Below are 27,300 nucleotides of genomic sequence, written 5' to 3' on the forward strand. Positions count from 1 at the left end.
ATACCGTGATGGGACAAGAATGGGAATGAACTACAGACTTTCTGCCCCAGTCAAACAGCTCTGAGATTCTGAGCAGACCCCGGGCTCGGGCAGGGGGTCTTATTTATGCTGATAAATATCTCCAGGGTGGGTGTCAGAGGATGGACCAGACTCTGTTCAGTGGTGCCCAATGACAGGACAAGGGGCAACGGGCACAGACTGACACACAGGAGGAGAAACTTCTTTCCTGTGCGGTGCCAGAGCCTGGCCCAGGCTGCCCGGAGAGGCTGTGGAGGCTCCTCCTCTGGAGACATTCAAACCCGCCTGGACACGACCCTGTGTGACCTGCTCTGTGACCCTGCTCCAGCAGGTGGGTTGGACTGATGATCTCCAGAGGTCCCTTCAGCCCCAGCCAGCCTGTGAGTCTGTGACTCTGGGAGGTGGCCGCGCTGTCCCCAGCCTGGGGACCCACACAGGGCCGTACATGAGACGGCAGGAGGCGCCCCGGTTGTCGCTGTCCCTCCGGTGAGGTCAGCGGTGACACAGCCGTAACTCGCACAGCCTCAGCACAACCTTCGCACGGACGTGACGCGAGTCGCCGCGCCCGGTGACGCCTCGTCCCGCCGGCACCCGCGGGGTCGGTCGGGCCCGTGCGGAGGGGGCACAGGCTGCGACAGGGCGGGGAGGGTCAATGCGATCGGCCCCAAATTCCGCCTGGGGCAGCGGCGGCCCGGGGGTGTCCCGGGGGTGTCCCGGGGGTGTCCCGGGGGTGACCTGGTGACAGCGCCGGTCACAGCCCCGCCCGCGCTGCTGCCATGGCAACCGCCGCGTGCCAAAGGCACCGCCGAGCGCCCCCAGCGGCCTCAGGGAGAGGGAGGTACTGAATGGCTGCACATCAGCCTCGATCATTGGCTGTCCCGCCGGAGGAACCGCCCACTCACTGACTCTTCGGACCAATCAGCGTTCTCTCTTAGGAGAGCCTCGCGCCGCAGAGGGCGGAAGAAGCGTTCGTAAACAGCAGTTCGCCCTCCCCCGCCCTTCGCCGGCCCTGCCAGCCGCCTGCTTGCGCGCGGCTTCATTCTGCCTTCTCATTGGTGGACAGCGGCCTCAGGGCGCGCCAGCCTGGCGGGGGACAGCCAATGAGCGGCGTCGTCGCTGGCCGGCGGCCGCCTGACACCACGGGGTGGGGCGGAAGCCGGAAGTGTCCGGCGGGGGCTCGGCGGCGCCATGGGGGCGGCTCTGGGGGTCTGCTCGCTGGCCAGCTGGGTGAGTGCGGGCGGGGCGGCCACGCCGACCCCGGGCCCTGGGGAGCGGGCCCTGCCCGAGCGGTGCCCCCGCCGGAGTCCGCCCGGGGCCCGTCACCCCTCGGTCTCCCCACCGTGGGCTGTGGGCGGCAGCCTGGCCCCGCCAGCGGCCTCACCCCCGGCGGAGCGGGCGCCGGGCTGCGCGATCGTGCTCCCGCCCCCTGAGCGGCGAGGGGCCGCGAGCAGCCCGGGCGGCGGCCGCGGGCACGGAGCCCAGGCCGATGGGAGGGATGGTCTGCGGGTGTTTTCAAGCGCCGTGTCGGAAATGCCGGTTAAACGGTTCGTCCGCGTGGTCCGGCCGGGAGTGGCGCGGAGCGGCGTCCGGGTTCTGCCGGTGCCGAGGGCGATGCCCTGACCGTGTCTGTTTGTCCTTCAGATTCCCTGTCTGTGCAGCGGGGCCTCGTGTTTGCTGTGCCGATGTTGTCCCAACAGCAAGAACTCAACGGTGACCCGTCTCATCTACGCCTTCCTCCTGCTCCTCAGCACCGTGCTCGCCTGCATCATGCTGGCGCCAGGGATGGAAGAGCAGCTGAAAAAGGTACGGAGGGGAAAACCCCTTTCTGACTGTCTACAAGACCCTCACTAGTGCCAGTGACTGTTGATTCTCTTTGCTGGGGGTGGTTCACGTGAGAGACACAAATGCCCAAATGTGCTTCGTCCCCTGAGTTAAGAGGTTGCATGTACTGAGAAGCTTCCAGCTCAAATAGCAGATTCACCAAATACATGTTTTTAAGTACATGCTCGATCTCCAAAACTGGAGCAAACCTGGAGATTGCCAGTCATTATCAGAGGCCTGCTGCTTTGGTATCTTAATCTTCCTGGATGCTTTTAGTGATGACATGGGGAAACAAAGATGGTAATAAGGTCTGTGCGAGCTGGCTGAGCACAAGGCCTTTTGTTATCGGATCTCACAGAAGGCGGCTGCCTGAGAGCCTTCACTGTTAGAGTGCTTAAGAATGTAATTGCAAATACAGAAGTAAATTAATAACTAAATGTGTCTTTACTCAGATACCCGGATTTTGTGATGAGGGGCTTCATACCCATATACCGCATCTGAACGGCTTTGTCAGCTGCGATGTGTTTGTTGGATACAGAGCAGTCTATCGAATCAGCTTTGCCATGGCAGTGTTCTTCTTCCTCCTCTCTCTGCTCATGATAGAAGTGAAAACAAGTAACGATCCAAGAGCCTCGGTGCACAACGGGTATGTGTGTGAGCCAGCTGTCTGCTCTTCCAGCTTCTTTCCTTTCCCCTCTCAAGGTTCTTTGCTGAACACAGTGGCAAATTGTTTACGCATACATTGGCAGCTTCGAGCTTATTTTGAACTGAACGCAGAATGACGCTTTAGTCTCCTAAAAAGCTTCCTATTTAACACATCAGTGTAGTGGAAATGGGAAGCCAGATGTCACTGCCAGTGCTCTGAGGTTGGGTAACCAGAAGGGTGATGCTCTGGGCACCCCACAGGGACACCAGAGTTCAGGTAGTTTATATCCCCTCCCTTGCACTGGCTCTGGCACTCACTGTGTCTTCCCCTAGGCCAGTCTGACCCGGTAATCCAGCAGAAACTGGTTTCTGATTCACTGATTTAACTGGGTTAGTTCTGGGCTACATGACCCGATTATCATAGAGTCATTTAATTGGAATGGGACCTTTGGAGATCACCTGGTCCAGCCCCCTGGTCAGAGCAGGACCCAAGTGGAGCAGGTTATTTAGGGTTTTGTATATTTGAGTTTTGAATGTCCCACAGGATGGGGATGCTTTGATCCCTATGGGCAACCTGTGCAATTTTTTTGCAACATCTAATTGTAGTTGCCCTTTCTGCAACTTGCATATATTGCCTCTTGTCCTTCCCCTGTGCACCTGCCAGAAAAGTCTCTTCTTGTCATCTTTACATCTTTCCCTTAGGCAGCTGAAGACAGTAATGAGATCTCCCTTTCCCTTCTCCAAGCTGAACAGCGCAGAGTCAGCCTCCCTGCCTGCAAGGATCAGCTGCTGACTCATGTTCCTTAGCTGGAGCAGGAGTAACTCTTCCAGCAAACCCTTCCAGGCAGTCCGCCCCAGTCTGTCCTGCTGCAGGGGGTTTCTCTGGCCCAGGTGTAACACTCTTGCCTTTGTTGAACTTTGAGGTTTCTGTCAATCTGTGTGTCTGTTGCATTGACTGTTGCTTCACCCTCTCCCCTCCATTTGGTGAACATCTTGATCTGTAATCCCACTGAATACAACTGTGTTTTTCTTTAAATTTCTGTTAGATACTCCTCTCTGTACAGCAAGCTGCTTGCAGATGTAAAACATGACTGGTGCGTGCAGAGCAAGACCAATATTTTCAACCCATATCTTCTTTTAAAGGTTCTGGTTCTTCAAAATAGCTGCCATTGTGGCCATCATGGTTGGAGCGTTTTACATTCCTGAAGGGCCTTTCACAAGAGGTACAGTTAATATGTCAGTGTGGAATTCTGTTTAATAAACTCAAACCTTTTTACAGACTCAGTAGGCTGTAGTTGATGGGGGGAGTTATCTTGTAGAAGACACAGATTCTGTCCTGCTTCTTGAGAGTATTGTGGTTCATTCAGTATTTTGGTGACCAACTGAAGTTATGGCAATAAGCCAGAAGCACAGAAATGTTGTGTACTAATAATCTAGCACTTTGTGACATGGTCACTATTGGGCTGAGTCTTCTGACACTGTTTAGAGGCAGCTCAGAACACTGAAAAGTGCTGAATACTTCTCTTGAGTCTCTGAAAAATCCATGCAAGAAACCTTTACTGTCTGGCCACATCACAAGGAGCTTGGTAGGGTTGTTGATCCTCAGAGAAATGTGGCGTGATGGTACTTACGTACGCAAAGGTGTCTTGTGTTAGGTCTTGCATTCGTTCTGAAAACATGTTGGGCTAAATGTTCCCATGCTCAGCTTGACTAGCATAGGCTGCACCCTTGAAATAGCTGCACTCCTCGCATGCTTCTGCAGGACAGTGCCAAAATTATTAACAGCATCTGGATTTATAAATATAGTGTCAGATTTTTTCATTATTATTTGTCTGCAGTATAATTAGGAACTGGTTTTGTTTTGTTTTGTTTTTTAACTGGGGTAGCATGCACATGATGAAAGCTAACCCTGTTTTTCTTGCTCCCTTTTCTAGCTTGGTTTGCTATTGGTGTTTGTGGAGCCTTCTGCTTCATTCTTATCCAGTTGGTGCTTCTTGTGGACTTTGCTCACTCCTGGAATGAGAGCTGGGTTGACAGAATGGAGGAGGGAAATTCTAAATGTTGGTATGCAGGTAGGAGTCTTAACCTCTAAAGCATTTGTTTCTGCTGGCCAGTGATCTGCAGAATATCACTTACTAGTTTGCAAGCGTGCCCAGAATTACACTCCACAGTCTGCTTGAGTCACTCCTGTAAACATTTGGAATTAATAGCTGCAGGGTGACTTTTTTCCCATTAGATAAAATGCAAAATACTCTCAGTTTGTGATTAGCAGATCTGACAGTCATAACAAACAGCACTTGGCTAGTTTGCAGTGCGAGCGCAGAGCTGGCGGCCTGGATCTCTTCAGCTCAAACTCTGCTTTGCCAGCCTCCCCTTCTGAGGTGCTCACAAGTCAGCTGTGTCGCTGACAGCGGCCGCAGTACAACACAGCTCCTCAGCGCCTGCTCCCACGCTGACCGCTCAATTACAGAGTGCTAATTGTTGTGGTTGTTTGCTCATAGCTATGAATGCCACAACAGCATTTTGTAGCTTCTTATAAAGAACGTAGCAGAATGGAAATGAAAATGCATGGCCTCTAGCATAGAAGGAGGAACTTGGGGCTTGTAAATAGCCCAGAAGTTTGGAAAAAGCAATCGTATTTTGACACTCCGGCTTGACATCAATTAAACCAATTAAACAGACGCTGAAAGGCAGTGCTGGCTTTCCTCTGAGCTACACTACTGAACGAGCCAAAGCAGAAATTTAGCCAGACCTAGTACAATTGCATTATGCCAGTCTGGTTTTCTGAACCAGACTCCCAAGTGAGGAGGAGAGACGGTCTCTTTACAGTGGTAGCTGGTCGTTAAACCACCTTAGATGTGCTGTTAAACTGTCTGCATATTGTAACAGTTAATTTTTTTCCCTCCAGCTCTGCTGTCCTGTACAAGCTTGTTCTACTCCTTGTCACTGGTTTTCGTTGTGCTCTTCTATGTTTTCTACACAAAGCCTGATGGCTGCACTGAGAACAAGTTCTTCATAACCATTAATATGCTCCTGTGCATTGCTGTCTCCATTGTTTCTATCCTTCCAAAAGTTCAGGTATTGTTTTTATCTGCTATTGTCTTCTGACATACAAAGCAGGGAAGTAAGAAGGATGTAGTACCAATTCAGTAAGACATAAGAATTTTAAAATTTGGCTATCATAACTATGCTGGCTAGGAACATCAAAAAAAGTCTTGCTCTGAAATCAATGCTAGCATTGTTTTGGACTTTGTTTCTATGTAGGCCACTGCTGGCATGGTTTTAGTGGTGGAGGTTCTGACAGAAAAAAGAAACTCATTAGGGCAAAGCAAAATAAGCTGGGAATTTTTTGGCTTAATATCGGAGCTTTGAAATTATGGGTACATGTGTTTAATATGAGAGGAGGCTTGCATGTTACTTGATGCTGAACTGGTAAGGCTCAAATAAACCACGTGCTAGATTCATCTCTACAAGACTGTGTAAGCAAGTTGGGATTAACTCAGTAAGACCCCATAACTTAGTCTTGGGCACAGAAAAACTGGACTGGGTTTGCTTATTCCTTCCACATTTGAGTTGCCCACTGCATAAATTGTATTGTTCTAAGGAGTTTCTTCTGTTTTGTTTTGTTTTTAAACATAGAACAAAGCCCAGTGCATTTCTGAAAAACAGAGTTTTTCATGCTAAGAATTGTTGAATCTGTGGCAGTTGGGTAAAACTACCCAGCTGTAGGAAAAACTTGCCCTTTTGACGTTGGCTTGCTTCTCTGTCATTGAACAGGAACACCAGAGTCGCTCCGGTCTCCTCCAGTCCTCGGTGATCACGCTCTACACCATGTACCTCACCTGGTCAGCCATGTCCAACGAGCCTGGTAAGCAGCTGCCTGGCTGGAGTGACATCTTCTGGTGCGAAAGCAGAAGCTGCTGATGGGGCTCTTGGTTATTACAGGTCTCTGAGCTGTGTAGATTAAATTCAGTGAGGCAAGAAAGCTGACTTTACCGAAACCATCACATTTCCCCATTCCAGAAATAAACTGTGGTATTTGTGAGGGGAAAGAAAACAGTATCAAGGCATTCTGATTTTATTTATTTATTTATTATACCCTTGCCTAGCTCACGGGAAGGAAAAATATTCCATGCCATTGCTGTGTCTGGGGAATCAGGAGATCAGCAGTTGAAGGGAATGAACTGCAGGCTTTTGTCATCTTTTCTTAGCTAAATTCTTTCAAAGCTCATCTCTCGTCTGCCTCGAAATCCCTTTCAGAACGAAGCTGTAACCCAAGTTTGCTGAACATCATTACCCAGATAGCTACACCCACGCTTGCTCCAGCAAATACCACTGTTGTACCTGCCACGCCAGCTCCGCCCAAGTCCCTACAGTGGTGGGATGCCCAGAGCGTTGTCGGACTGGTTATCTTCGTCCTTTGCCTCTTGTATTCCAGGTAGGATCTGCACTGCTATCAGTTGGGATTTGTCTGCCTTTTTTTGTTTGAATCTGGGTTAGTGAAAAATGTATCTGCATTTATTCACGGCCAGCTGCAGCCTCAGGCCCAAGCCAAATATGGTGCTAAAATTGCATTGTTTTGTGGATGAGGACAGGCTTTATTAGCCCAGTTAGATAAAACAACAAAATGTGTTACAAGACCTGGGCAAGGGGCACTGTTTAAGTTAACAGAAGCTCAGATGAAAACAGATCGTTTTGACAAGCTTCCTTGTGTTTCCAGATGGATTTAAAAATCGTTATTTGCTAGTCCCAGACATCTGTTGTGGTCTGTCACTTGCTTTATTAGCAGCCATAACTCCCTGACAAGGGAGTTTTTAACCCCATCTATCTTTGGGTTACCCTGCAGCATCCGCTCTTCAAGTAACAGCCAGGTGAACAAGCTGACGCTGTCTGGGAGTGACAGTGCCATCCTGGAGGAGACTGTGGGGACAGGCAGCGGGGCTGCGGAGGAAGGAGAAGTGCGCCGGGTCACGGATAACGAGAAGGACGGTGTTCAGTACAGCTACACCTTCTTCCACTTCATGCTCTTTCTTGCCTCTCTTTACATCATGATGACACTCACCAACTGGTACAGGTAAGAGCAAGACACAAAGCGATGAGTTGTATGTGCCAGACAGTGGTTCTAGGTGGGCAAAAGCCCCTATGGGCTGCTCCTGCCAGTTACGTTAGAGTTGTGCCTTCTCAATTTTGTGTGGCTGAATTAAGATGTAAAAAGGGAAAATCGGCAGCTGTAGTCCTAGGGAGCTGCTTCACAGCTGCAAGGGCAGAAAGTGTGTTTACTGTCCTTCAGATGGGCAATCAGCAGGAAGGACACATGTGACACCGGCTGAAGGTGGCCTCCTGGGACATTTGTCAGAGGCCAGACTAACATTACTGGCTCATCACCTTGAGAAAGATGTGCAGGGACAGCCGTATGTACCACTTAAACAGAGACATATCCTCTGGTGCTGCAGCTTTGAACGCCTTTCCCCAGGACTGCCAGATTGTATAAATGGGCAAATACAGAGCAGCAGCTGTGAGGAGAGTATTGCACAGCTCTTCAAAAGGTTTCCTTTAGCAGTAGCACATCACCGTACCAAGCGAGGAATTTGCTGGTTGATTGTGTCACTGTGCTCCTGCCAAGGCTCTTGTGTTGGAGTGTCCCAAATGACTGTCCTGTCTTCAGACTGATATGAGAGGTAGCAAGGAATAGTGGAAGGTGCCTTCTACATCTATTAATTAACTTCTTTACTTTTTAGCCCTGATGCGGATTTTAAAACCATGACCAGTAAGTGGCCAGCCGTGTGGGTGAAGATAACCTCCAGCTGGGTTTGTCTGCTTCTCTATCTCTGGACCTTAGTGGCTCCTCTTGTCCTTACCAATAGGGACTTCACTTAAAGTGCTGCCCCTCAGAGCTTACAAAGTGGGGAACTTTTTGCTAAAAGCCAAAATGTTCATGTATTGCTGTAGTTACACTCTACATTACTGTTTCTTATGTTAATATTAACATGCAGGGAGATAGAAAGTTATGTACTGCATAATGCTTGATGCAGGATCAAAATTCTCAGTTATCTTTCTATTTTAACCTTCAGTCATAGTTACCTTATTACTGCGTTTCAAAAATTCACTACAGCCATGCTGTCAAAGCACAAGAGAAAAAAATCTGTCCAATAGCCACAACCTTTCTATTGAATAGAAGTAACATTTAGCTAAATATTAAGTAATATATTTTAAAGAACAATTATATTTAGCATAATGCACTAGTATGCTAATGCTTCAGTTCATGGGAGTGTAAGCCATGCTGCTTGATTTCTACATTCCACTGCAAAAGTTTAATGAAAGCAAAAGTTTATTTAAATTTATACTTACCTTCCTATGTTGTGGCAAAAACCCTGTTATTCCTCACCAAAAGAACAGAACTTTGAGGTTGAAAAAGTGATAAACTCTAACTCCTTTTAAGAACAAACTTGCTTCTTCTAAGAGGCAACTTCTATGGTAACTTCTTTTTTAGTATGTTTGCCAAATATTGAGTGGTAAGTGTATGACTAGCTTAAACAACTCTATGATTATGGTGGAAAAATAGAGTTAATTGATTTCACTTGTCTAGTATGCTTCCAAAAATAATGTACATGAAGTGATTATTATTGGCACTAAGGCATTTGCACTGTAAAGTTGTTTGAATAAAGCAGATTAACTATTGAAACTGTCCGAGCTCTGTTGAGAAGTTTTAAGCAGCAGCAGTTATTCTCCAGTGCACAATGCAATGATTAAAATGCTGAGTAGCTGCTGCAGTGTCCCATTGGATGTGACTGGATGTTTCCTCCATGCAGCAAATAGTAAGTCATCATGTATTTCTTTTCAAACAAACAACATCTTCCCTGTGATTCTCTGGATGTCAGATCCTATTCTTTGAAGTTGCTCAGGTACAGTTGTTCAACAACTTTTTCTAATGTTAACGCAGCAGTGATTACACAATTGCAACTGTGTGCTTAGTGTGGAACTAAGAATATGTCACTATTGCCTTTCAGAATAAAATACCCCAAGATGACACAAAACAAACATTTTAAATATCAAATTAGCAGCTGTTACAATGTGTTTAATCACCCAGTCATGCATCATAAAATTACACATTTTGACCACTCCATTTTATAAAATGCAATATAAAAATAAATTTTGTCAAAATAAGATGTACACTTAACAACCCAACACCTCTAGGCCCACATACAACAGAAGGCAAAATGATTGGTTTGAGTAACACTATGATTAACTCATGCCAAAATGAGATTTAACATAAAGAAAAATACATCACCCAATTCCTGAAAATACCTCAGGGTTTGTAACACCCATTTGCAAGAGTATAAATTCAAGTACTTTTTTTGTACAGTACACGGCTACCCTTTAGTCCCACTTAATGCCAAAAGCTATAGCAGCCCAAAGCAGTTAAAAATATCTTCCCTTATTATGCGCTGGATTTGGCAGGGATGGCAAGGCATGGAACCTCTGGAAATTAGTTACATCAAGTGGAGAAAAGCACAGATCAGTGTTAGTGCTGTGAAAAAAACAAACTCTGTAAGCTTTTTCTGTCTCTTAAGTATAGAGTCTCCATATCTGCAAGTTAAATGTTTATTTTCTAAATGCTGACATGAGAAATACTGGGAACAAACTGATTTATTTGCTAGTAATGCTAAAATCTCAAAGAGTATTCTCAGCTCAGTAGTCAGGCCCAGGTAAAACTGTGCTTTCTATAGGACAAGCCAAGCACTGGTTACAAACCTAAAAAGGGTTAGAGATACACCTCAATAAAGTTGCAACTCTATCCAAGTGCTAAAGCCAAGAAAGAGCAAATTAGAGGTAACAGATGCTTGACAAAGGTAAACCTGATTTAGTCCAAGTATCCGGATATCAACTGCCCAGCAGCCAGCTTTAAGAAAAAGAAGCCCTGGAGGCATAAGGCAGTATATTTTCAGCACTGATAATGTAGCCTTATCTATTATGTTTAAATCATATGGTTTATTCTTAGGTTCTCTGTGAGCAGAGGAGAAAAAAGGGGGGAAAAAAACGCATCTAGTCTGCCTAACTATTTAAGGCATGCAAGAGAATATAAAAGCCTGTAAAAGGGTTTGGTTTCTGTAGAGGTTCTTCAGCCTTCTGCTGAACACCACTCAGTTTGGGGGTTTTTTTGAAGGACACTAAACTGAATTTTGAATGCTTGACCTCCCTCTCTAGTAAGTACTTACATAAGGGGATCAAAGTAGCTGCTCTTAGAAGTTAATTGACAAAGTACCACCACTTTAAACCCCGCAACACAATTAAGGAAAGAGTATCAAATACCAGTTGTTCCTTCACCTCTAGGAAAATGGTCCATCCTGTGTTTTCTTTTAAATTGTATATTGTGGCTGAAATTAAGAGGCACTAAACCAACATAAATACCACTTGCTCTGTTCTGGCAGTTACACAGTGTGAGCAGCCACTTACCTTTCTAAGTCCTGGTGCTGTGTGCTACTGCCTTGCCAGGTGGCACAAAGAACTGAATTAATCTGCAAAACATGCAGCACATTCTGGTCAGAAATAAGGAGAAGTGGCAAGCAATACACTTCTACCTTATTTTAGGTAGATTAAAACAATAGTTGTTTTTATTTTTTTTTCCTGCACTAAAGGTCATAGCTGTCAAAGAGGTGTAAGAATTGACTTATAAAGGTAGGAAAAATCAGATGCCTTCAATGAGGAAAACTGATGTCTTCCCACGTTTAAAACAAATCAAGTGATGAGTTCCTTGCTCCCACAAATTCTGAACTACCACCCAGAAAAAAAGCTTTGTGGTTTACCCCTTTTCAAAACCCAGTCTCCTTTTATAACGCTTGGATGACAGGTATGGCATTTGCTAGCCCCTGTTCAGGATGAGCTCTGTGCCAGCTCAGGAAGCCATCGCAGTGGAAGAGGAGGCTCTTTTTGGCAGTGCAATCATGCTGTGGGGGAACTGAGAGGGAGCCAGACATTCAAAACAGAGTTTGGCACTTTGAAAAGTGAATGTCTGAAATCCTCAAGACGCTTTAGTTTTATATTCGCAGAAACATAACTGGTAGCTATAATCACACTTGGCACTAAATAAAGATTTAATCCAGAGAAAGTGCTTGAGAGAAAAGTGTCCAATTAGGAGGGATGTCCCTTTTCACCAGAGTGAAATATTTCACCTTCAAATGGGTGTGCTTTCCTGGTCCAAGAGAGGTTTCCCATCTCCACAGTATTACAGTGCAGAAAAACATGTGCAAAGAGTGTGCTGAGAGATAAGTTCTAATTCAAGACCACTAAACAGATGGAACCTGGGGAGTGGGAACAGCTTATTTAGACATAGGGATCTTACCCTGATTCAACATCGGAGTCTTAGTTCTGTCTCTAGACAAAGACCTAGAAGCACAGGCATACAAGCTACGGGTAAATATTACAGAGATGGTTAAAGACTAACTTCATACAGGAACATGACAACCAAAGACAAAAGAGGTCAACAAAGTTGAAACCAAAATTGTAACATTTCACAAAAGAGCCAACAAGCACAGTGAACAAAATGCTACAATACCAGGAAATTGAAGAATGTGCTTTGAAATAGCCTGTCTGCATTTGGTTTCACAGACTTAAACGCAAATTCTGCCCAAAGTAACAAGCTGAAGCAGCACCTTGCTGTCTTACATAAAGTATTGCCTTCTATACATCATACGCCAACTGCTACAAAGCCTCCTTACAAATTCTATGTATGAGTTACTTACCCAATTCCTCATCACAACCAGCTGAAGAAAAGAACAGCTGACAATGTGGGAAGGTGGTTGACATAGCTTTTTCTTATTTGGTCATGAACCTCATTATTTGAAGCTGTTTAATTAACAGCTGTAGTACTTGATCTGAAAAAACTTCCTGTTTTCTGAAAATGAAGATTGCATCTGTTTATAATAAGCATTGGCATAGATGTTGTAGTAGTTAATCTAGCAGTTCTTCCTACTGTGAGGAAGTTTCGAGATTATCTCCACACTGGCATTCATGGACAAGAAACTTTTGCTCTGTATTAATTTGAAATGAGTATTTGTTGAGATATTCCAGAAATGCCAGCTCACAATCTGAACCAACTGCCAAGTCAGACTTGAACATTTTTAAGCAACCTTCACTGACAGAACTACATTTTTCAGGGTTCAAGAGCAATTTTCTTTTCTTGGTTACTGGTATTTTCAGAAGGGGAATGGAACGGATGGTCACAAATCTAGCAAAACATCACTGCCACTTTTCACCTGGGCAGGGAGAGGATAACTTACTATCCTGCAATATATTTTTCTTTATCATTAGAAAGGCCAGTTTTACTCACACCGAGGTTGATGAGCCTCAAGTATTGTACACAACTTGTGCTCTTTATCCCCTCCGAACTCTGCCCTGCCCCCATTGTGCCCCTTCAGCTTCCTTTGGTTCTACAGTGTAAAGTGCCTCAGCGGTCTGTTCCTAAACTGCAGGTTTAGGAGTAAGGCAGAGTTCACAACATCACCCATCAGAACAGAACGTAACTGTGCTGGGAAACTTCCCTTTACCGCTTTGTTAATAACAGTAATAGAGCTGCGGTTTCATGCCTCGCAGAGAATCATCACATTGCTTTTCCTCAGCATCCCCACTCACTAGCATGTCATGGGGAGAGCTGTCACATGGGAAAACCAGCTGGGAGAAATCATGCAGAAAGTCCTCTTCAGAAGCCAGCAACAGCTCATTCCATGCGGAGATGTCCAGCTTCCCCGAAGTACCACCATACTCTTCCGGAAGGATCACTGGAGGAATGTTTTGATGAAGGGAATTCAGATCAGAGCCATGAAGAAAAACCTAAAGAAGAAATCAAAAGGTAGCTCTAATAGTGCATATCAAACACTTTACAGCAAATTACTGAAATAGCTAGTAAGTTTAAGAGCAGATTTTAGAAATGATGTCTGTACGGGCAAGTGGCAGCGTACAACATTGGGCAGGTGCAGTTAGAACCTTTACTGAGGGAGGTTTTGAGACAATCCAGGCTTAAATCCTCAGCAAAAGAGACCTGACACTCACTAGTCTGTGCTGAGGTTCCAAATTCAGCTCGTCCCCCAGTTCGTTTACGGGACTAGAAGTACTTATCCTTGTGGAAAAAAGCATCGTCCCTTGCAACTACATCCAGTCCGATGGCGAGAACACTCACAGCCTGCAGGACACGTGCATAAGGGAGAAGAGCGAGAAAGGGCAGCACAGATCTCCTGTGACACCACCTCATAAAGTGTTACTTGCCAAAATAATCTCACCCCAGGAATGGAATTAGTGTCCTGAATATATATCATATATACTAAAGATCCATCATGTTATGCCAATATTCAACTCCTCAAAGCTTCTCTCTCAATAAGAATTTTCTGAACATGCATGTTTTTAAAAATTAAAGCAGAAAAGACCAATTAGATCAAGTAACGGGCACCAACATTTTTTAACTGTGAGGTTTTTCAACAGTTTTCACTTGCAGTGGCCAAGTAAGGAACTTACAAACATTAGCATGAATGCTAAAATAACACAAATTCTTACCCGATTTGCTATCTTTTCCTTCAGAAAAGGCTTGATGATTGCAAAAATGCCTTTGAATATACGAGGCTCATTTATTATGTTAACAGCTTTTATTCGAATGGGGAATCCATCCTGAAGGGTAAAGAAGATTTTTATAATGCAGTTTAAAAAACATCTTCCTCTTTTTAAAATCTCCTGACTTCCAGCACAACCCACTGGCTCCCAGCTTCCATCTGAGGTACCAATATAAACCAATATGGCAACAGAAACATACTTGGTAATAGGGAATAGTCTTAGGATGAGATCCATGGGCATAAAAATATAGAGAAACACATTGCTGTCAGTAAATCTTCATTTCTTATGTTGTTCTTCATCCCTCCTGACAAAGACACTTAGGTAATTACTGTCTGTCATGTATTCCCAACCCTGACAAGGACGCAGTCACAAAGCAATGACTCTGCTTCTGAGGAGTGCACCATGCTCAGGGCCAGGGCAGGCTGGTTCTAATGGTGTTTCCAACTACAAGACTTAGTCTAAAATGTGATTTTATACATGGGAAAAATATAATTTTTTTCAGCCATTCCAACTACTCTGTCATGCTAACTGCAAAAGACAAACAGGCTCTGCTACCAATAGAACACTCAGTGTCTCCTGTACAAGACGGTTTAAAACAACAGTTATGGGGTTTCTGCTTGATAAATTTATTTGCAGAAACATTTTTCCAAGGCAAAAGCTCATTATGAGCAATTAAGGTCTCATGTGCTACAGTGAAGTTTCTTTCCCTTACGAGCGGCTCTACACATGTAAAGCAGTCAATGCTTGGAGTGCAAAGCAGACAACGTGCACTGCAGGAGTATTTCTCTCCTTACGAGGGTCAGTGAATTAGCTCACCTGTACAGGAGATGCAGCTCAGCATGTTTGATGCAACACGTTTATATACCACCCATACCTTTATGCACTTCACCAAGTTCAGCTTTTTGTTTTGTGAATTGCTTCCACTAACAGCAGGGCACCCATCACGTTATTTGTGCAAATTAAAAACAGGTCCAGACAGTTAAGTGACACATATTTAGACCATAATTTAAAGGAGTGAGTTCTTATAAGGGCATTAATAAACTCACTAGTCTCATCTCCATAAACACCCCTGATTCCCTCTATACTTCCTTATCCCCATACAGATACAACAAACAACGTAACCAGCCCAGGCCAGAATGTATGTGACAAGGGAATGAACCCAGCCAAGAGCAGCCTTCCTTATCTCACTCCTCCAGAGAGAATGGTAGAACATCAACTAAAATCATCAGACCTTCCCGCCACTTTGGCCAGGTTACTCCTTATTCCTTTCACCATCCTATTTCGTACAATTCCACTTGTGCTGACACCCTTGCTCTCCATCATTTTCCTTCCAAACAACTAGTTGGAGATTCTTTTTATTACTCTCTCTCTTGCTGCCCCCTATGCTGAAGAAGCCTCTCTTCCTTCAGGGAGGGGATGGAAATCCTCCTCAAATCACACCTGGGAAATTTTTGCAGTAGTACTTGAACTTGCACTTGCCCAGTGGTTGGCTCCATCTTGGCTGACAGGAACCATTTAAATAATGAGCTATTCCTCAGCATTCAGGCAAAACAGTGTCTTCCCTCTAACTGTAATTCACTGTTCCCTCTCTTCCTTGTCACTAGCTAGCAGAACTAGTCTTCTGTTCCAACTCAAAGTTTGCATTTCTAATGCAAAATTAGTGTTAGGGATGCAAAAGTTAAAAAAGGGCAAGTGAGGTTAAGTTGGCATGGGTCTGAGAAACTGGGTGGGCAGAGACACATTTTAACTCTGCAAGTAAAAGCCAAAATGCTGAAGTTTCTGCTGACATAGTCAAGAATTCTAGACACAGAAGCAGTCATTTACAATGCACAAGCTTATTTTCCCACCAGTTCAGGTCTTACCTGAAGAATTCCAATCACTTTTTTGGCTACAAAAGGACCAAAATGAGACGCCTTAGATAAGCTGACTCCTTTGTAGTCTGCCAGGATTACAATTCCATTCACCTGGGTCTCTTCGGACTGAATGAGTTTTTCTAACGTTAAGTATATGGCACGAATGTTCTCAGTAATCGGATAATTACTGGGTGTCCATCTGTCTGAGGTTACAAGACATGGATGGTAAGTTGGAGAGTAAATATAAGCTAACAATACACATTCCAAAAACCGATTTTCCATTTTTTGCTACTCAAAAGTTAGTCTTTAATAGCTACCGTCCTAGTTCAGAGCAGCCTTTCTTAAGCAAGAGATAAATGACAACTCATGTCTACTTCAAGTAGCAAAGGCAACGGTTTTAAGAACCCCATTCTCCACCCAGCACAGCTTATTAGAAGCAGTTTCAGCTCAGAAAGAAAGCAGGTAAATGGAAAAGAGGAGGATGAATGAAGATAAATTTACAGCAAGCCTGGCAGCACCAAAAGCACAGGGAAGGCTGATTGTTTACATGGGAGTCAAAGCCACAGGCTCCTCTCTCCACTTATTGCCCAAGCAAACTACAAGCTTCTAACGGAGGGCCAGCAGCCCTCTTACGATTTATTACACGTTAATTTTTCTTGAGTCACCTAATATTTCATCAACCCACCTTGCTGCATTTTCGTTTGGACATAACTGCAGTTATTGCTGACACAGGAAAAGGAACTGGTATAATGTTGACTAACGATAAGCCTGTCCCTTCACAAGTTAGCTTTTCAAATTTCAAAGAGAACCCACGTACTCTGTGTAAGTAACCACTGTTGACAGCAGAGCAGGAAACAGATTTTTGGCCCACGCACACCTCAAAGATGGAGAACAAAGACATTCATGCACATCAGTACCTGGACGGATGCAGACGATGTGGCGTCCTTCTGGGTCCAGACGAGGCAGCACGGTGACAAAACCAGACTCTAGGACAGGCTTTATTGCAGATGGCTTCAAGTTATCAAAGACCTCAGGCCAGCTCCTCCTGCAAGTGTGGTAGTTCACCAGAAGCTGAAGCGCTCGATCGTAATCGAATTTCCTGGCTCTGAGGAATCTTAGCAAAAAAGCGTCGTCCAGGCAGGTGCCCAGGGAGGGATAGTCTTTGCACACCATATCTCGGAGTGCCTGCACATCACGGAGCCTCCATTCAGGTTTCTCTTGGAGCTCTTCCCGGGCTTTGGTAATGAGATCAGGAGAGAGTGAGCAAACGTACTTTGGCCGATCTGGCAAGAATTCATTGTCTGATGGAGACCCCACTGATGGACTTGTCCTGGTGCAGTCGCTGTCTCCTGACATAATGTAGCAGGGATCTGTCAAAAACCAAGCGCTACACATGACAAACAGCCTCACAAAGGAACAAGCATATTTATTATTTACATATTTATTACGTCCCATATCCCTCCATTTCCCTGCTGACAGGACAGCCCTTGCAAGAACTGGCACTACAGCCAGGAGCACAGTTCAAACAATTTAATTCTCTTCCTAACATCAGAAAGTGCAGGCTCCTCTGATCTCTGTATCCTATATAGCAGGTAGAACTTGCCAACCTTGGATGAAACCTAATCAACTCAACAAAAAAAATATAATTACACAGCTTCATCACAAAATACAGAATTTAATTTGCTTAACATTTATTTCCTATGTCCAATTGGAAACTAAAGCAAGATAAACACATGCCAGTTAGGCAGGATTCTCATATTCAGTCAAGTTACACCCTCTTCTGAGAAATTCTCCAAGATGAGCACAGACAGCCAGAAGTTTTCATTAACTTCTCTGGCAAATACATGCACTGATCAGCATGTCTGCCCACATGAACATTTTGAGCAATTCCAGAGAAGCTGCATTCTGGAATATAAGGAATGGCTGCAGTTCACAGACTGGATAAGCAAGTGAGAAAGTTACTCTTATGCCAGCACTGCACGGGTATTACGACAGGCTTGAGCTAGTTTAGAGTGTACTGCCAATATTGCTGAATTTCCAAATCCACTAGCAAGTGGACTAAGATGACTGAAAAATTATAAAATTACAGGTCTGGCATACTTCCTGCAGCTTGACTTGGAAGTGGAAGAGAAAAATACACCTTTTTTTCCTGAGCTACTCCTATTCAGGGTCACTCAGCACACTGTGTCACTCTGGGGTGTCACACAGAAATCGCTTGTCAGAATAATACCTGTCCCAGAAACCCAGCTTCCCTCTTGCAGCTCAACCGCTCACTTCTACCACACCTTCCCCAGGCCCCTCAGGGAAGGGCCCGGGGCGCCAGGATCCCTCACGGGGACACGCTCCACCGCCTCCTCCCAGCGTGGGCTGTGCTGGACACGCACAGGCAGGCTCCTGCAGAGGAACTGGCACCAACACCAGCTCCCTCCCCGGCTTCCACAGGGCTGGGGCCTGAAAATCCTTGGCCCCAGCCCTGATGGCGGACGTGTCTGCCCGCGGGCAGTCCCTGCTGCCATCGCTGGGGTGGGCACGGGGCGAGGAGGCCTCCACAGCCCCTCAGCTGCAGCATCATCGCTCACGCACCCCCACAGCCCCTCAGCGCCAACGTTATCCCCGCACTCCCCCAGCCCCCCCTCCCGCACACACCTCGTCTCCAGCCCCGTCTCGACCCCCGGCCCGCACCTCCCGCACACACCTCGTCTCCCGCCCCGCCACCCCCGACCCCCGGCCCGCACCTCCCGCCGGGCCCGGCCCCGCCGCACCGGACGCTCCCGCGCAGCAGCGCCGTCTCCAGGCAGCGGCGCCCCGGAACTACCGCACCGCCCGGAAATGACGCATGTCGGCGCATGCGCAGTGGTGGGCGGGCCCTCCGCCGCTTGGCGGTGTCGCCGCGGGTCGGTCCCGCCGGGTCTGCTCCCCGGTCAGCGACTCCCCTGCTGGGCCAAACGCTTCTGAGCCCTCGGCCTGGGGAGTGGGGGCGGAATTTCCCCGGTATCTGCGCAATGCGGCGTGAGGGAACCCCGGCGCCGCGTCTTGGGCGGCGCATCCGGCCTTTCATCGCGCTCGTCCCTTTGCGCAGCGGCGTTTCGTTACCTCCAGCCACAAGCCACAAAGGCACAATTATAATATGTAATATGTATATAAAGCTCCTGCGATGGGGCGGGAGTGGGGCCCAGCAGGCGTGCTGCTGCAGCCAGGTGTAGTGCCAACAGAGGGACTAAGTCACAGAACAGTTTGGGTTGGAAGGGACCTTCAAAGCTCATCTACTCCAACCCCCAATGGGGGAGGAATTAGGAGAAAATAATTCCAAAAGACATGTAGTTTAATAGACCTGAACAAAATAGACTGATAGCTGTCAAACTGAACTGCATCTATCCCTCAAGATACAGAGTTTCTGCTTTCTGGCAACCCAGATCATGAGCATGAACATCCTCAGGTTGCTCAGCAGCCCCATGGATCGCCCCGGGCAGGGCCACACTGGGCTCATGAAACCTGGTCCAGACGTGGCGCCTGGCCTGTGGGATGCTTAGCTGTGATACAATCCAACAGCTATTCCTCTGCGCTCAAAGGGTGAAGCGACTGAGAAAATACGCCGTAAATTACCATAAATATTAATGCTTCAAAGTCTGGAAGTGCACATCCTCCAGGACAGGTTTCCATGCCCGCTCTCACCCTGCACGTGGTGGTGCAAGAGGAACATCTCACAGGTGTCTCCAGGGATGGGGCATCCACCACCTCTCTGGGCAACGCTAATAAAGGAAGTTTGTTTCTTTTTTTTGGCTGATTTTGGTTTTGTTTGCTTGGTTTGTTTTTTGAGAGGACAGGAGTTCATATGGTGATGCCTGACCTCTATAGATGGATTTTGTAATTAAAAAAAGGTGGTCACTCCCAGGCTCGCTGCATTGAAAGGGATTCAACAGGGAGCTCTAGGGAGGGGGGAAAATTACACGTTTAACCCCACTGATGAATGGAGGCAGAGTGAGATTGCAAACCGGGCTGAGCGTCCTGCTGGGGACTGTCCCCCGGCTGGGAGTCCCTGTGACCGTGGTGGGCTCTGCTCTTTCCTCTTGGCTGTAACCGGTGTTTTCAGCCAGGAGAGGGAGTCAAAGATAGTTACACAAAGCGCGGGAACCCCAGGAGCCTGCAGTGGGAAACAAGGCCGTCCTGCAGCACCTGACATTCAGCTCTTCCACGGTTTTGTCCTTCCAAAGTGGGAGATATTTCAGTGACACTGTGCCTGACGAGATATGCCAGCATGGCAGCAAATTGGGTGTGCCACAGGTGTTTTACCTACAGAGAGACATCCCAGCAAAGGGGAATTACATTGCTTCAACTCCATGCTGATATTCCAGTCCAGCCCTGCTTTGGGTCCAGCCAGCTCAGAGCTGGGTGCAGCCTGGCGAGCTGGTGCCTTACGCTGGGACCTGCTGTAACAGGCTGTTGGGGGTAAGCAGGGATGTTTGAAAGGTGTGGTGTGTGAAGGAAGCTCTGCTTTGGGGAACAAGAAAGGCAGGAAACAAGTGAGAGCAGCAATCACACTGAGATATGGAAAAGGTTATTTTAATAAGACCAAAAGCCTTAGGCAGGTAAGAGAGAATAAAGAAGGAAAGCAGATGTGAGAATACTACATAGTGAAGGACTGGAGGTGAAATATAATTTGGGGATGGTCTCCAAACGAAGTAACCACCTTACCTCGGTTTTCCTTATGTGGGGGATGTTGAACTTGAAGAGGGTGGTGGTGGGTGGTGAATGGAAATGAGTGGTTCAAGCACCAAGCCAGGTTGTAGGGAGAATTTTAAAGTGCTGGCACATGAAATCACAGGAACAATAGCAAGAGTTTCTATAGTTTAACTGGTGTTGGCATCCTATGTCTAGAAACCAGTAAAGGCAGAACGAGTCTATAAGGAAGTAAAATCTAAAAACTGAAAACAAACATTCAAGCACTGACAGTTCTTCCCTAGCTGGAGAGTTTTGTCCTTACCCACGGCTGCAGGAGGGAGGACACACTGCACCACACGCACACAACCCTCCCCAGCCAAGAGGAGATGAACCTCACCAACTCTGCCACCTCATCAGCTCCACATCTACAGTATTTTGCAGGAGCCTCAGTCAGAACTTGTGTTGCCTGACCTTGGGAGCCACACCTGGAGCCCCATGGGACATCCAGCCCTTCTCACGTTCATCTCTCATATCACATACACACTTTTCTCAGCTCTTCTGGGTGCTCCTGCACCCTGCCGTTGTGTTATAAATGAGTGGCTGTTGGTGTTGGTTGATATTTAATGAAGTCCATGTAATAGTCTTCACTCATTTACTTATCCGAACAGTCTTAATACCCAGCCTGGGAAAGTTATCTTGGCTTTCTTAAGCTTTTCCACCATTAGCAATAAACGTTTTACAGTCTTGGCAGGCTGAGACTGAAAAGAGAGCATGACTTCAAACAGCTTTGCTCACAGAGAAGGGTTTAAACTGATATTAAATCACTAAACTGTGCAAACATAACAGTCCTGTAATAAAGATAATCTATGTACAGTTCAGGCCAAGAGGGGCTCTGGCCCTTGGGGTGCAGGCGGAACTTCTGGGCCCCACAAGTTACACAATTCTTTTGGGCAGCTCAGCATCAGAACAGAGAGACACAAGTCCCACGGCACTGGGTGAGGTCTGGCCGCGTGTGGGGCCGTGTGGCATCTCAATCCTGAGCTGCTTCTGCTGCAGCAGCACAGAACGGGCCGTGGGGGAACAGCAGCCCCTATGGATCGCCCCGGGCAGGGCCACACTGGGTTCACGTAAACCTGGTCCAGAAGTGGTGCCTGGCCTGTGGGATGCTTAGCTGTGATACAATCCAACAGCTATTCCTCTGCGCTCAAAGGGTGAAGCGACTGAGAAAATATGCCCTAAATTACCATAAATATTAATGTTTCAAAGCCTGGAAGTGTACATTCTCCAGGACAGGTTTCCATGCCCGCTCTCACCCTGCACGTGGTGGTGCAGGAGGAGGATCTCACAGGTGATGCCCTCGGTGCGGGGAGGCAGACGCCGTGCGGCAGAGCGCTGCCCCTGCTCCGCACATGTTCTCCCATGCACGTGTGCCTGGCCGGAGCCACATGCAAAGCTATGGAAACAGGCACTAATATGCAAATGCACACAAATGTGTAGCATCTGCCACCGAGGCAGCTGTACACAGGCCCTCACCTGGGCATATAAAGTTGTGCTAAAGTGCAGTTAGACCACTAGGAAGCCAAGTGTGGGGTGCGACACAGACACGCAGCCATGCCCAGCCAAGGCTTTGAGAGAAGACTTCCCCCCCTCCTTGGCTTGACTAGCTTTAAGACTGGCAATGTTTTTGCAAAAGCTTGGCGAGGAGTGTGCTTGGCAGGGCCTCTGAATGTTTTAAATATGACGGGATTTATGTAGTTTAATTTACTCTGAACTGAGACAGTGGTTTCCCAGTCTTTCACAGAGTTTTGCGGTGCCCTTGCATGCTGGAAGGCAAGCAGCTGTCTCACGACAGGAGTGGTCCCTGGCAGGATTAGTCCTCGCGGGGGCTGTGAAGGTGCTGCTCAGGGACCTGTGCTCCTCACCAGCCCCATCACGGCAACGGCTGCAGCACAACTGAGCGTGTTAGAGCAGCAGAAGCATTCGGTTTTGCTCCTGCAGGAACCCAGCTGGTAAGTGGTGTGGGATCCTTTCCAGGGGCAGGACGAGGTAACTGCTGCTGCTCCCTGGGTTGGATTGGGAACTTTTGCTCCTGGAGCTTTCAACCCATCACAAGCTCTTATATCCATGGGAAGCTGTGAAGCAGAGTTGGGTGTTGGAGTAACCCCTGAGCAATATTGCAGGCACTTGCACGGCCTCGAGGTGAAAGAATGAAGCTGTGTGATGGGCTGAGAGGAGAGGAGCCACATGCAGGAAATAATAGGATTTCTATGGCAATATAAGAGCCTGCAATGCTGCAGCTGTCTGCACTGCCTCCTCCATGGGCGTGCAGCACAGCAGGTCTCCAGCGTGTTCTCCCAGGTGAGAAGGTGCCACTCTAATCCCACACCCTAAGGTAATTTTAAGAGATAGCTAAAAAACCACGCAAAAGTGAGGATCCCAGTGGTTGTCCTCACCTGTGCCAGAAGCGCTGTAGTCCAGAGTCAGGGATTGTGGGTCTGGCACTAAGATTTGTCTTTGCTCCTTCTGCCTTCAAGTTTCTTTTCTAAGCTGCTTGCCATCTTAGCTCTGCATGAGCTGGGGACCTCTGCATCTCTCTAAGTGAACCTTTAAGGCTTTGTATCCTCTGCTGATCAGCTCTGAGTGGATCCCAGAATATGCATGAACCAGCGCTGTCCATGTCAATGGTTAATGGTAATACCAACCCACGGACAGGATTAATTAATGGTTGTTTTCAAGGTATAGTGAGGCTTTGGAGAGTCCTGGAGAGGAACGGAGAAGTGTATTATTGAGTTACTTTATTGTAATGATTTTCCTGGTCAGTGAGGGGGAACAGGTCATGTTCCAGGCAGTGCTAACACCTCAGTTGGCAGTTGCACTGAGGAATTCCTGTCCAGCTCATGATGCTTTCTGCTGTGGGTGTCTGTCCGGGTGTGTACCTCAGGCAGCTCTTTCACTGCTTATTGCCCCTGTGGCAGCTTCTAGGAGGAGGCAGGGAGTCACAACAGCTCCCTTAGACCAGACTCATCTGGTGTGCGATCCCCTGCTCCCAGGAGGGCTTCCTGGTGTTCGTGTGTCACTCCAGGTCCGAAGCCAGAGTAAACCTTGGAAATACAGTTCCCAAAGCACCTTCCTTCCCAAGACCCAGCTTAGTCTGAGAGCTCTTCTCCTCCTGGGCTTGAACTGGGAGCACTCTCTTGACCCCAGCAGCCTCTTCTGTCTGACACAGGACACTGAACTGAAGGACGTGACTGTCGTCTTGTTTGTGCCGAGCTCTCCTGCTCTCTCCACACCTAACAAAGCTGACAGTATATTGCCATTTTTATTGGCCTGGCTGGCAATTTTTCAGGTGCTAGGTGTGTTTATGATTACCAACGTCACACCTCAATTAGGAATGGGGAGAGGGATTTGAAACATACCCACACTTTACCCTTCCTCCTTTGGCCTCTCCAGCTGGAAAGGGACGGTGCAGTGCGTGGCCTGAATTCCCAAACTGGTTGGGGGCATTTGCACTCAGCCTTGAGGGAGCCGGCCAGCCTGGCACCGGGAATTGCCTGGCTCAGCAGTGCCACGTTGCCGAGCTGGCCCTGCTGCCTCTTGTTTTTCACGACTATCTGTGCCTGTGTGTGTGCACTTGCAAGTTTAATAGCAGCAATAGTTGCTTTTGTCAGAGATGATATGCAGGCCATAAAACTCGTTTGCCATTCTCTTTTTTTTCCCCTCCGTCTGAGATATGAAAGCTGTGGAAAAGGCTCCAAAGCCTGTTGGCTATTTCAGATGAAGGTTATATAAGGAATATGAAAAGAATGCGTTTCATAGTGGCCAGGAGACCTAAAAATACCACTTTCACAGATCTTTGCTTGGACATTGTGAAGAGATCTTGCAGCTGGAGATACTGCTCTCCAGGAAATCATCCTTAGTCTAGGTTGCAAGCACAGAAGAGGACAGTAGAAACCTCTTCTGTCCAAAAACAACATAAGGAAGTTGTGTCTTAAAGGCCAATACAAGCTGTCCTTAGGGCAGCCATCTCCTGTGACGTGGGACATTGCCTGTGGGCTCCAGGAAGCCCAGCAGGGTAAAACACAGCCCAGGAGTGGCAAAACACATGTCTCGGGGTGATTCCAGGCTCGAGTGACAGCAGAGGTGGGGGTTGGGACTGAGGACGACACTTGAGGACGGGGTTGTCTCTGGGGCAGTTTGTGGGTTTTTTACCAAGTGAGCTGAATCTAGCAATAGGAAACCTCTTGTAGGGACTGCAGTGATTTAAGATTAACCAGGTAAAGGGCAACCTTGATAGAGCAGTTCATGGGAAGGAATCCAGGAGAATTTATTGCTTCAAAGATTTGATATTGCATATATGGAGTTTTTAGGGCATATACCCCCGTAAACCAACTGTGGGTCACAGGGCTCTTGTGGCAGGTAGAGGAGTCCTGGGTTTTACTCCACATTAAAGAGAAAGAACTAACTTCTGTTCCTTCTCTTGACTGGACTAACCCCGCAGTTGCTCTGTATGTGCTGGGATAAGATATGTGCTCCAACTGCCTTTGCTGACCTGTTCAGACATTCAACGATGGCATCGGCACTCTGAATGGTCATGGGTGCAAATTGAGGACACGCTGCCTGAGCTCTGTCCCATTATTCCAGGTCCTCCAGAGTGGAGGCTCTAAGTGCCGGCTCCACATGGTCCTCACACGCAGCTCAGAATCTCATCCCTGCGCCTCACACCTGCTGACAGTTTTCGCCAGCATGACTGTCACTGGAAAGCCACTGGATGTGCAAGGAGGGTCACAGTGCGAGTAGCAGGGTTGGAAATCAGGCTGCTTCTTGAGCCTCATAGCTGGGATGAGACTGCCCGGCTCATTTCACATTGAAGGTGGGAGATGGGGGAACGTGAGGGGCATCTGCTGCAGATTGAAGTGGAAAGTGCTGAACGTTGTTCCTCCCCAGGTACCTAATCTTTACAGCCATCTAGACCTCTCTCCGCTCTTCCCGTTATCTTCCTGGACATGTCACAGCTGAGGGCAGGCTCCTGTGATCAGAACTGCAGGTCATTAAGACTCTTCTCTAATTGTCAGTGTATTTCTTCACCTTTACAACCAGTGACAAATTGACTTTCACTTTATCATCTTATTGTGCCCCGTAGGCTCAGGCTGCCTTTGGTTGCCCCTGCTGCAAGCAGTAGGTTGGCTGTGTGTGAACCAAAGCAGAATCGTCACCCCAAAGTGCTCAGAAACTACCTTTGAAATACAAGAGGGACTTAAAAATGAACATATTCGAAATGCTAATAACATATTTTGGCTTCCTTTGCTTGGCTTTCAGAGCACGGTTACTACAAGTCTTTAAGCTCCCTGGAATCATGAAAACAAATATTTATTCTTCATGTTTGTTTTTCTTTTAATGAAAATCGGGATTGTCATTCAGTCTTATGATTCCAGCACACATGGCTTCAGGACAGGCACCAGCTTACATGAGGGTCACCAGGAAATAGTGACAGCTGGCAACAGCATCAAATGCTTGTTTGGCCTTTTTCCTCGATACGCATATGCTTTGTGCTCAGACCAACAGGGAGGTGAGCCCCTTGATTTAAAACAAATCCTCCCAGAATAAAGAAATCCATCTGTCTGGGAAAAGTTAGAAAATATTTTTGCATTTATTTCTTTTCTTTTTAATGAATACAAACTCTAGTGAAGAAATATTCCTCTGTTTCCATTGGAAGGCAGTAACCAGCAAAAACTGATGTACAGTATCAAGGAATGCTTGGTGCAAATGGACCAAAAAGGATTCCCCACAGAGTATGTCTATGTACAGGAAAAAAAGGTGCTGCAGGTGGAAAAGACAGCCTGGTTATTATGGGGTTTTTTGCATTTAATCTCCCAATTATAAATAATCAATGTGATTTACAAAATAGTTTACAGAAAATGATTGGATTCATCATTGCAATAAATTACTCAGTATGATGCCACCAGCGTTGAGAGACGATACAACACTTCTGACACCATCAGCGCAAGGCGAGGTGTTTCATTTTTGCATTGGCAATCAAGGGACAGACCTGCAGCTCCTCTGGCTCAGATTTGTCCCCACCAGGGGCCTCCCAGCAGCTGTGCTTCCACCAGCTCCACCAGTTCCGCCAGCACCCCACATGGCCCGTGGTTACTTAGAGCTGCTGTTGCCTTGCGATGCCAAAACTGACCCGGGCCTGACACCGTGCAGGGCTCTGCAAGCCCCAGCCCTGCCGGCACCCGGGGAGGCGAACGCTGGGTGCAGGACGGCTCCTTTCCTGGCTCCAGCTGTAAAGCAAAGGTCAGACCTGCGGGGTTTCGGCACAGGGAGGCGCAGAGAAACGGGGACTGTGGCGAGGAGGGTGCAGAGCCAAGGCTGGGGCAGACCCAGGGGGCTTGGGCAAGACAGGGTCTGTCCTTGACCTCTGTCATTCTTCTCTGCAGGACTTGAAGCATTGTGTTTTTGAGGTTGCTGCCCTCAAACCCTCTGAGGTCTGAAGGAGCCATAATGAATTCTTATTGTGTTATGAAGACCTATAAATCTGTTATCAGCCACTCTAAGCTGAAGGAGTGGCACTGGTCTGGACAAGCAGATTATGTGGCATATCTTAGCATTAAAGCTGGGTCTGAACTGAGATCCTGGCTCACGATGCTCCCAGCACTTGGGCAGCCCAAGACCTTGGTCCAACCTGTAAGGCTCAGGCTCTTCT

The 27,300-nt window shown here is 47.2% G+C and overlaps 2 protein-coding genes across 4 annotated transcripts; one reads left to right on the top strand and one right to left on the bottom strand.

Moving 5' to 3' along the window:
* Positions 1 to 1,135: 1,135 nt before the first annotated feature.
* On the top strand, positions 1,136 to 9,166 carry SERINC3 (serine incorporator 3). Its single transcript, XM_082065696.1, has 10 exons — positions 1,136 to 1,245; positions 1,660 to 1,821; positions 2,292 to 2,485; positions 3,628 to 3,707; positions 4,419 to 4,556; positions 5,393 to 5,562; positions 6,262 to 6,352; positions 6,745 to 6,922; positions 7,331 to 7,558; positions 8,223 to 9,166. The coding sequence occupies exons 1-10, from the start codon at positions 1,207 to 1,209 to the stop codon at positions 8,359 to 8,361; spliced, it is 1,419 nt and encodes a 472-aa protein (XP_081921822.1). The 5' UTR covers positions 1,136 to 1,206; the 3' UTR covers positions 8,362 to 9,166.
* Positions 9,167 to 9,538: 372 nt separating this feature from the next.
* On the bottom strand, positions 9,539 to 18,772 carry TTPAL (alpha tocopherol transfer protein like). 3 transcript variants are annotated; one of them, XM_082065697.1, is made up of 5 exons: positions 18,671 to 18,772; positions 16,853 to 17,305; positions 15,945 to 16,138; positions 14,029 to 14,139; positions 9,539 to 13,311 (listed from the first exon to the last, which is right to left on the bottom strand). In XM_082065697.1, the coding sequence occupies exons 2-5, from the start codon at positions 17,289 to 17,291 to the stop codon at positions 13,036 to 13,038; spliced, it is 1,020 nt and encodes a 339-aa protein (XP_081921823.1). In that variant the 5' UTR covers positions 17,292 to 17,305; positions 18,671 to 18,772; the 3' UTR covers positions 9,539 to 13,035. The 3 variants fall into 3 exon arrangements, with proteins under 3 accessions (XP_081921823.1, XP_081921824.1, XP_081921825.1); XM_082065698.1 differs by having other exon boundaries at positions 18,698 to 18,739; XM_082065699.1 differs by lacking the exon at positions 18,671 to 18,772 and adding an exon at positions 17,543 to 17,548.
* Between the last annotated feature and the right edge of the window lie 8,528 nt (positions 18,773 to 27,300).

This window comes from Streptopelia decaocto, assembly GCF_964273445.1.
Source record: "Streptopelia decaocto genome assembly, chromosome: 14".
NCBI classification, from domain to species: domain Eukaryota; kingdom Metazoa; phylum Chordata; class Aves; order Columbiformes; family Columbidae; genus Streptopelia; species Streptopelia decaocto.